Consider the following 9,666-nt stretch of genomic DNA (forward strand, 5'->3'; position numbering starts at 1 on the left):
GCACTTTGAGATATCAGCTGATGTAAGAAGGGCTATATAAATACATTTGATTTGATTTGATTTGAAATAGGATGCACCTGAGCTCAATTTCACATCTCATAGTGAAGGGTCTGAATACCAAAGGTTTTCTAAAAGCCTGTTTTTGCTTTTTCATTACTTTCATTACATTACTTTCATTTCATTATTGTGTGTAGATTGATGAGGAAATTGTTGTTGTTTTTTAAATACATTTTAGAGGAAGGCTGTATAGTAACAAAATGTGGAAAAAGTAAAGGGGTCTGAATAAAGCACTGTATACCCCTCCATATATCCCCCTCCATATATCCCCCTCCATATAAACCCCTCCATATATCCCCCTCCATATATCCCCCTCCATATATACCCCTCCATATATACCCCTCCATATATACCCCTCCATATATCCCCCTCCATATATCCCCCTCCATATATCCCCCTCCATATATACCCCTCCATATATCCCCCTCCATATATCCCCCTCCATATAAACCCCTCCATATATCCCCCTCCATATAAACCCCTCCATATATCCCCCTCCATATAAACCCCTCCATATATACCCTCCATATATACCCCTCCATATATACCCTCCATATATACCCCTCCATATATACCCTCCATATACAGTGGGGCAAAAAAGTATTTAGTCAGCCACCAATTGTGCAAGTTCTCCCACTTAAAAAGATGAGAGAGGCCTGTAATTTTCATCATAGGTACACTTCAACTATGACAGACAAAATGAGGGGAAAAAAATCCAGAAAATCACATTGTAGGATTTTTAATGCATTTATTTGCAAATTATGGTGGAAAATAAGTATTTGGTCAATAACAAAAGTTTATCTCAATACTTTGTTATATACCCTTTGTTGGCAATGACAGAGGTCAAACGTTTTCTGTAAGTCTTCACAAGGTTTTCACACACTGTTGCTGGTATTTTGGCCCATTCCTCCATGCAGATCTCCTCTAGAGCAGTGATGTTTTGGGGCTGTTGCTGGGCAACACGGACTTTCAACTCCCTCCAAAGATTTTCTATGGGGTTGAGATCTGGAGACTGGCTAGGCCACTCCAGGACCTTGAAATGCTTCTTACGAAGCCACTCCTTCGTTGCCCGGGCGGTGTGTTTGGGATCATTGTCATGCTGAAAGACCCAGCCACGTTTCATCTTCAATGCCCTTGCTGATGGAAGGAGGTTTTCACTCAAAATCTCACGATACATGGCCCCATTCATTCTTTCCTTTACACGGATCAGTCGTCCTGGTCCCTTTGCAGAAAAACAGCCCCAAAGCATGATGTTTCCACCCCCATGCTTCACAGTAGGTATGGTGTTCTTTGGATGCAACTCAGCATTCTTTGTCCTCCAAACACAACGAGTTGGGTTTTTACCAAAAAGTTATATTTTGGTTTCATCTGACCATATGACATTCTCCCAATCTTCTTCTGGATCATCCAAATGCTCTCTAGCAAACTTCAGACGGGCCTGGACATGTACTGGCTTAAGCAGGGGGACACGTCTGGCACTGCAGGATTTGAGTCCCTGGCGGCGTAGTGTGTTACTGATGGTAGGCTTTGTTACTTTGGTCCCAGCTCTCTGCAGGTCATTCACTAGGTCCCCCCGTGTGGTTCTGGGATTTTTGCTCACCGTTCTTGTGATCATTTTGACCCCACGGGGTGAGATCTTGCGTGGAGCCCCAGACCGAGGGAGATTATCAGTGGTCTTGTATGTCTTCCATTTCCTAATAATTGCTCCCACAGTTGATTTCTTCAAACCAAGCTGCTTACCTATTGCAGATTCAGTCTTCCCAGCCTGGTGCAGGTCTACAATTGTGTTTCTGGTGTCCTTTGACAGCTCTTTGGTCTTGGCCATAGTGGAGTTTGGAGTGTGACTGTTTGAGGTTGTGGACAGGTGTCTTTTATACTGATAACAAGTTCAAACAGGTGCCATTAGTACAGGTAACGAGTGGAGGACAGAGCAGCCTCTTAAAGAAGAAGTTACAGGTCTGTGAGAGCCAGAAATCTTGCTTGTTTGTAGGTGACCAAATACTTATTTTCCACCATAATTTGCAAATAAATTCATTAAAAATCCTACAATGTGATTTTCTGGATTTTTTCCCCCTCATTTTGTCTGTCATAGTTGAAGTGTACTTATGATGAAAATTACAGGCCTCTCTCATCTTTTTAAGTGGGAGAACTTGCACAATTGGTGGCTGACTAAATACTTTTTTGCCCCACTGTATACCCTCCATATACAGTGAGGGAAAAAAGTATTTGATCCCCTGCTGATTTTGTACGTTTGCCCACTGACAAAGAAATTATCAGTCTATAATTTTAATGGTAGGTTTATTTGAACAGTGAGAGACAGAATATCAACAAAGAAATCCAGAAAAACGCATGTCAAAAATGTTATGAATTGATTTGCATTTTAATGAGGGAAATAAGTATTTGACCCCTCTGCAAAACATGACTTAGTACTTGGTTGGAAAACCCTTGTTGGCAATCACAGAGGTCAGACGTTTCTTGTAGGTGGCCACCAGCTTTGCACACATCTCAGGAGGGATTTTGTCCCACTCCTCTTTGCAGATCTTCTTCAAGTCATTAAGGTTTCGAGGCTGACATTTGGCAACTCGAACCTTCAGCTCCCTCCACAGATTTTCTATGGGATTAAGGTCTGGAGACTGGCTAGGCCACTCCTGGACCTTAATGTGCTTCTTCTTGAGCCACTCCTTTGTTGCCTTGGCCGTGTGTTTTGGGTCATTGTCATGCTGGAATACCCATCCACGACCCATTTTCAATACCCTGGCTGAGGGAAGGAGGTTTTCACCCAAGATTTGACGGTACATGGCCCCGTCCATCGTCCCTTTGATGCGGTGCAGTTGTCCTGTCCCCTTAGCAGAAAACACCCCCAAAGCATAATGTTTCCACCTCCATGTTTGACGGTGGGGATGGTTTCTTGGGGTCATAGGCAGCATTCCTCCTCCTCCAAACACGGCGAGTTGAGTTGATGCCAAAGAGCTCCATTTTGGTCTCATCTGACCACAACACGTTCACCCAGTTGTCCTCTGAATCATTCAGATGTTCATTGGCAAACTTCAGACGGGCATGTATATGTGCTTTCTTGAGCAGGGGGACCTTGCGGGCGCTGCAGGATTTCAGTCCTTCACGGCGTAGTGTGTTACCAATTGTTTTCTTGGTGACTATGGTCCCAGCTGCCTTGAGATCATTGACAAGATCCTCCTGTGTAGTTCTGGGCTGATTCCTCACCGTTCTCATGATCATTGCAACTCCACGAGGTGAGATCTTGCATGGAGCCCCAGGCTGAGGGAGATTGACAGTTCTTTTGTGTTTCTTCCATTTGCGAATAATCGCAGAAACTGTTGTCACCTTCTCACCAAGCTGCTTGGCGATGGTCTTGTAGCCCATTCCAGCCTTGTGTAGGTCTACAATCTTGTCCCTGACATCCTTGGAGAGCTCTTTGGTCTTGGCCATGGTGGAGAGTTTGTAATCTGATTGATTGATTGCTTCTGTGGACAGGTGTCTTTTATACAGGTAACAAACTGAGATTAGGAGCACTCCCTTTAAGAGTGTGCTCCTAATCTCAGCTCGTTACCTGTATGAAAGACACCTGGGAGCCAGAAGTCTTTCTGATTGAGAAGGGGTCAAATACTTATTTCCCTCATTAAAATGCAAATCAATTTATAACATTTTTGACATGCGTTTTTCTGGATATTTTTGTTGTTATTCTGTCTCTCACTGTTCAAATAAACCTACCATTAAAATTATAGACTGATCATTTCTTTGTCAGTGGGCAAACGTACAAAATCAGCAGGGGATCAAATACTTTTTTCCTTCACTGTATACCCCTCCATATATACCCTCCATATATACCCTCCATATATACCCCTCCATATATACCCCTCCATATATTCCCCTCCATATATAGTCTCTCCATATACCCCTCCATATATTCCCCTCCATATATAGCCTCTCCATATACCCCTCCATATATTCCCCTCTCCATATATTCCCCTCTCCATATATTCCCCTCCATATACCCCTCCATATATTCCCCTCCATATATAGCCTATACATATACCCCTGCATATATACCCCTCCATATATACCCCTCCATATATAGCCCCTCCATATATAGCCCCTCCATATATAGCCCCTCCATATATAGCCCCTCCATATATACGCCTCAAAAGAGGCATAATAAGTAACGTCAAACTGTGTCGAATTCCAGGAAATGCATGTTAAAATGTCCCCCCCCAAAATTGTGCCTCCCATTATCTACACTGGGGCAGAGCGACAGATTTTTACCTTGTCAGATTGGGGATTTGATTCAGCAACCCACTGCGCTGTGGATGTCGACTATGGCAGCCCCCCGCACCTCTCTCTTTCAGAGGGGTTGGGTTAAATGCGGAAGACACATTTCAGTTGTACAACTGACTAGGTCTTTCCCTTTACTAGGGAAGGTGTTATTACTACCCTATATTCAACAAGGTATATTCAAATTCAACTGTTTCATCATCAAGGGTACAAGTATGAGTATTCTGAGAGATGATTGTCTTTGGTCACCATCCTTGCTTGTTTGCACTGTGGAAATGTAGTGAAAAAGAGAGATTCTGTGGGTTGATAAAGCCCTGGGACATGGCTGTAGACCCTACAGCCTACTTGCCCGGTATGGTGTCCTTATGCCTACAGCCTACTTGCCCGGTATGGTGTCCTTATGCCTACAGCCTACTTGCCCGGTATGGTGTCCTTATGCCTTCAGCCTACTTGCCCGGTATGGTGTCCTTATGCCTTCAGCCTACTTGCCCGGTATGGTGTCCTAATGCCTATAGCCTACTTGCCCGGTATGGTGTCCTAATGCCTACAGCCTACTTGCCCTGTATGGTGTCCTAATGCCTACAGCCTACTTGCCCTGTATGGTGTCCTAATGCCCACAGCCTACTTGCCCTGTATGGTGACCTAATGTCTACAGCCTACTTGCCCTGTATGGTGTCCTAATGCCTACAGCCTACTTGCCCTGTATGGTGTCCTAATGCCCACAGCCTACTTGCCCTGTATGGTGACCTAATGTCTACAGCTTACTTGCCCTGTATGGTGACCTAATGTCTACAGCTTACTTGCCCTGTATGGTGACCTAATGTCTACAGCTTACTTGCCCTGTATGGTGACCTAATGTCTACAGCTTACTTGCCCTGTATGGTGACCTAATGTCTACAGCTTACTTGCCCTGTATGGTGTCCTAATGCCCACAGCCTACTTGCCCTGTATGGTGACCTAATGTCTACAGCTTACTTGCCCTGTATGGTGACCTAATGTCTACAGCTTACTTGCCCTGTATGGTGACCTAATGTCTACAGCTTACTTGCCCTGTATGGTGACCTAATGTCTACAGCCTTGTCTCAGGGGAAGGTTGATCGACTGCCTGAGACTCACCTGCCACAGAGATGATGAAGGAAGCGTCCATGGCATCTATACCCAGGTTCCTGGCCCGGGCAGACAAGTGGAAGTAGGGGATGAAGTAAGCCAGCTGGCTGAACACCACGGACCAAGTGTAGATGCAGAAGAAAGGGTTCTTCAACAGGGAGAAGTCTAGAACTCTGTTATTTTTCACGGCCGGTGGGATGTGATCATCCACAGTGGTAGTGCCATTAGGTGAGGAGAACCCAAACACAGCGGAACCGTTTAGGCTAATGGTACCGTTCTGTTCCATGATGCTGGGGCTGTCTATGGTGGCCGTGGGGGGGGATGCCTCCTGAACGTGCCTGTTCACGTTGTTTTGTACCAGCTTGGTCAGTTCAGGGTTTGGTGGAGGTGGGGGGCTGTGGTTGTTCTGACCCAACCTAGGTGTAGAGTCCTTCTCTGAGGTCTCAGTGTCCCAGTGCAGGGGTTGTGGAGTTGAAGGAGAAGAGTCTGATTTGGCGTTGCCATTGGTTAACGTTGTGGATCCGTTAAAGCAGCATCCATTCTGAGGGCGGTCCTTCTCCTTCTCTGGACCTATCAGAGGGCTTTTTTGGATGGATGAAGATGAGGTTGAGGAAGGGGGTGGTGCAGGCTTCACGTGGATGGGTCTTAGCAGCATCCCAGAGGCCACCAGGTTTAACATCAGGCCTCCTAGGATTAGCAGAGCTCCTGTGGGAGGAGCATAGGTGTGTTACGGTGTCATTCTAGAATAGCATTATGATATTCCCATAATAATTCAATCATTTCCACATCTCAACAACAGATAGATAGGTAGGTAGGGGTGTGTGTGTGTGTGTGTGTGTGTGTGTGTGTGTGTGTGTGTGTGTGTGTGTGTGTGTGTGTGTGTGTGTGTGTGTGTGTGTGTGTGTGTGTGTGTGTCTGTGGTGTGTGTGTGTGTGTGTGTGTGTGTGTGTGCGTGTGCGTGTGTGTGTGTCAGTACCTTGCCAGGCGTACTGATCCAGCAGCAGCTGAGTGAAAGGGGCGAGGGCGAAGGTAAAGCCCATCCCAGACCGCCCGATGGAGTATGCCGTCGCTAACCTCTTACGGAAATATGTTGCCGTGACAACAGAGGTGGCTTGGTACAGGAGTGCAAAACCAAGGCCTGAGAGGGGTCACATGACATACAGTATATAGACAGCAGTATGTTGACACCCCTTCACATTAGTGGATTCGGGCTATTGCAGCCACACTTGTTGCTAGCAGGAGTATAAAACCGAGCACACAGCCATGCAATCTCCATAGACAAACATTGGCAGTAGAATGGCCGGTACTGAAGAGCTCAGTGACTTTGGCACCGTCATAGTTTCCAACAACTCAGTTTGTCAAATTTCTGCCCTGCTAGAGCTGCCCCAGTCAACTGTAAGTGCTGTTATTGTGAAGTGGAAACGTTGAGGAGCAACAACGGCTCAGCCGCAAAGTGGTAGGCCACACAAGCTCACAGAACTGGACTGCCAAGTGCTGTAGCTGTCCTCAGTTGCAACACACACTACAGAGTTCCAAACTGCCTCTGGAAGCAATGTCAGCACAAGAACTGTTCGTCGCCAGCTTCCAGAAATGGGTTTCCATGGCCGAGCAGCCGCGCACAAACCTAAGATCACCATGCCAAGCGTCGGCTGAATTTGTGTAAAGCTCAACGCCATCGGACTCTGGAGCAGTGGAAACGCATTCTCTGGAGTGATAATTCATGCATCAAATAAAATAAAATTTTATTGGTCACATACACATGGTTAGCAGATGTTAGTGCAAGTGTAGCGAAATGCTTGTGCTTCTAGTTCCGACCATGCAGTAATATCTAACAAGTAATCTAACAATTTCACAACAACTACCTTTTACACACAAGTGTAAAGGAATTAATAAGAATATGTACATATAAATATATCGATGAGCGATGGCCGAACGGCATAGGCAAGATACAGTAGATGGTATAGAGTACAGTATATACATATGACATGAGTAATGTAGGGTATGTAAACATTATATAAAGTGGCATTGTTTAAAGTGACTAGTGATACATGTATTACATCCCATTTTTAATTATTAAAGTGGCTAGAGATTTGAGTCAGTATGTTGGCAGCAGCCACTCAACTTCACCATCTGGCAGTCCGACGGACAAATCTGGGTTTGGTGGATGCCAGGAGAACACTACCTGCCTGAATGCATAGTCCCAACTGTACAGTTTGGTGGAGGAGGAATAATGGTCTGGGGCTGTTATTCATGGTTTGGGCTGGGCCACTTAGTTCCAGTGCAGGGAAAGCTTAACGCTACAGCATACAATTACATTCTAGATGATTCTGTGCTTCCATCTTTGTGGCAACAGTTTGGGAAAGGCTCTTTCCTGTTTCAGCATTACAATGCCACTGTGCTCAAAGTGAGGTCCATATAGAAATGGTTTGTCGAGATCGGTGTGGAAGAACTTGACTGGTCTGCACAGAGCCTTGACCTCAACCTCATCGAACACCTTTGGGATGAATTGGATCACCGACTGCGAGCCAGGCCTAATCGCCCAACATTAGTGCCCGACCTCACTAATGCTCTTGTGGCTGAATGAAAGCAAGTCCCCGCAGCAATGTTCCACAATCTTGTGGAAAGCCTTCCCAGAAGAGTGCAGGCTGTTATAGCAGCAAAGGAGGGACCAACTCCATATTAATGCTCATGATTTTGGAATGAGATGTTCCACAAGCACATGTCCACATACTTTTGGTCATGCAGTGTATTTATGATCAAATATATTATGATCATCACAGATTCAGACACATATTCCGATTTTTTTTCATTAAAAACATGTGATTTGTCACCAAATACCCCCCCCAAAAAATGCAAGACAGAAAAAAAACACATTTCAAGTATATCAGATACCTAAAGACAAGTACTTTCAAGTATTTTACACATATATTGGACTCCGGCCTACTCTGCCCCTGACCTCTTTTAACCTATTTTCACCTCTTTTAACCTCTTATAACTTACCCACAATCAGCCCCATGCTGATATAGAGGAATACCACGCTGGTGGCAAAGACACTCATGAGGAAGCCAACACTGACCAGCACAGCCCCAGCTATAGAGGTCACTCTGTTACCCAGCTTCGCACACGATACAGCGGCCAGGGGACCTAACACAGGAACAAACAGAAAAACATGAAAATGTATCCCATAATTCATCCATCCATCCATCCAATTACGAACCTCTTAGTAGGACAGACAGACGTCAGATGTTGTCAGTGATGCAACACAAGAGCCAGACCCCCAGACCCCCAGACCCCGACCCAGAGGGACGAGTGATGTGGTCAGACTTTGGTTTTATGTGAACTCTGACCTCACACACACATGCACACATGCACACTGCACCCTGCACACATCTGAATTAAACACGCACACACACAGATACAGTACAGTGGAGGCTGCTGAGGGGAGGACGGCTCATAATAACAGCTGGAACGGAGTAAATGGAATGGAATCAAACACCTGGACACCATGTGCTTGGATGTATTTGATACCGTTCCAATCATTCCTCTCCAGCCGTTATCGCGATCCCGTCCTCCCTAATTAAGGTGCCACCAACCTCCTGTGATACAATAGTAGTCTGAGTGTTTTCATGTCATGTGAACTCTGACCTCCAGAGAGCCGCAGGCTAGACATGATCGAGCCGATCCAGCTGATGCTCTCTGCCGACCCTCCGAACTCATCCTGGAATGTCACGAAGAAGATCCCAAAGGTCTTCAGGGTCCCCATCACCAGCATATTCACCTGGAGTCAGAGACAGACAGAGGGACGCAGGTAGGCAGACGTACACACACACACACACACACACACATGATCTGCCACACTACAAAACGCAGGGTTGGGGTCAGGGTTCGGGTCAATTCCCTTTCTATTGAAGTCAATTCAGGAAGTACACTGAAATTCCAAATTGGAATTCGGTTTACTTTTACGAAATGACTGGAATCTAAATTAAATTGACCCTAACTCTGCGTAATTGTATAACATATGAACAATTATATATATTTTTTTTTAAATCTAGAAACATGTCCAATAGACAAACATTTGGTGAACCTCCAAACACTCAAAGATGAGAAAAGAAGAAGCCGTACCAGGAAGCAGTGAAGTACGACCATCCAGCCCCAGCCACCATCCGGAGAATCCTCATAATGAATCTCCTTCTCTTTCTTCTCCTCTTTCTTCAT

The 9,666-nt window shown here is 45.4% G+C and overlaps 1 protein-coding gene across 1 annotated transcript in view; it reads right to left on the reverse strand.

The window, feature by feature from the left end:
• Window positions 1-9,666, reverse strand: part of LOC120061712 (monocarboxylate transporter 5-like) — a 34,834-nt gene extending 25,168 nt beyond the window's left edge. The window contains exons 1-5 of the mRNA XM_039011607.1: window positions 9,574-9,666; window positions 9,097-9,229; window positions 8,452-8,595; window positions 6,428-6,589; window positions 5,461-6,156 (exon numbers count right to left, since the gene is read on the reverse strand). Of these exons, the coding sequence (XP_038867535.1) occupies window positions 5,461-6,156; window positions 6,428-6,589; window positions 8,452-8,595; window positions 9,097-9,229; window positions 9,574-9,666 (1,228 nt within the window). The remainder of the gene's footprint in view (window positions 1-5,460; window positions 6,157-6,427; window positions 6,590-8,451; window positions 8,596-9,096; window positions 9,230-9,573) is intronic.

The sequence above is a fragment of the Salvelinus namaycush genome, chromosome 16 (assembly GCF_016432855.1).
Source record: "Salvelinus namaycush isolate Seneca chromosome 16, SaNama_1.0, whole genome shotgun sequence".
Taxonomy (NCBI): domain Eukaryota; kingdom Metazoa; phylum Chordata; class Actinopteri; order Salmoniformes; family Salmonidae; genus Salvelinus; species Salvelinus namaycush.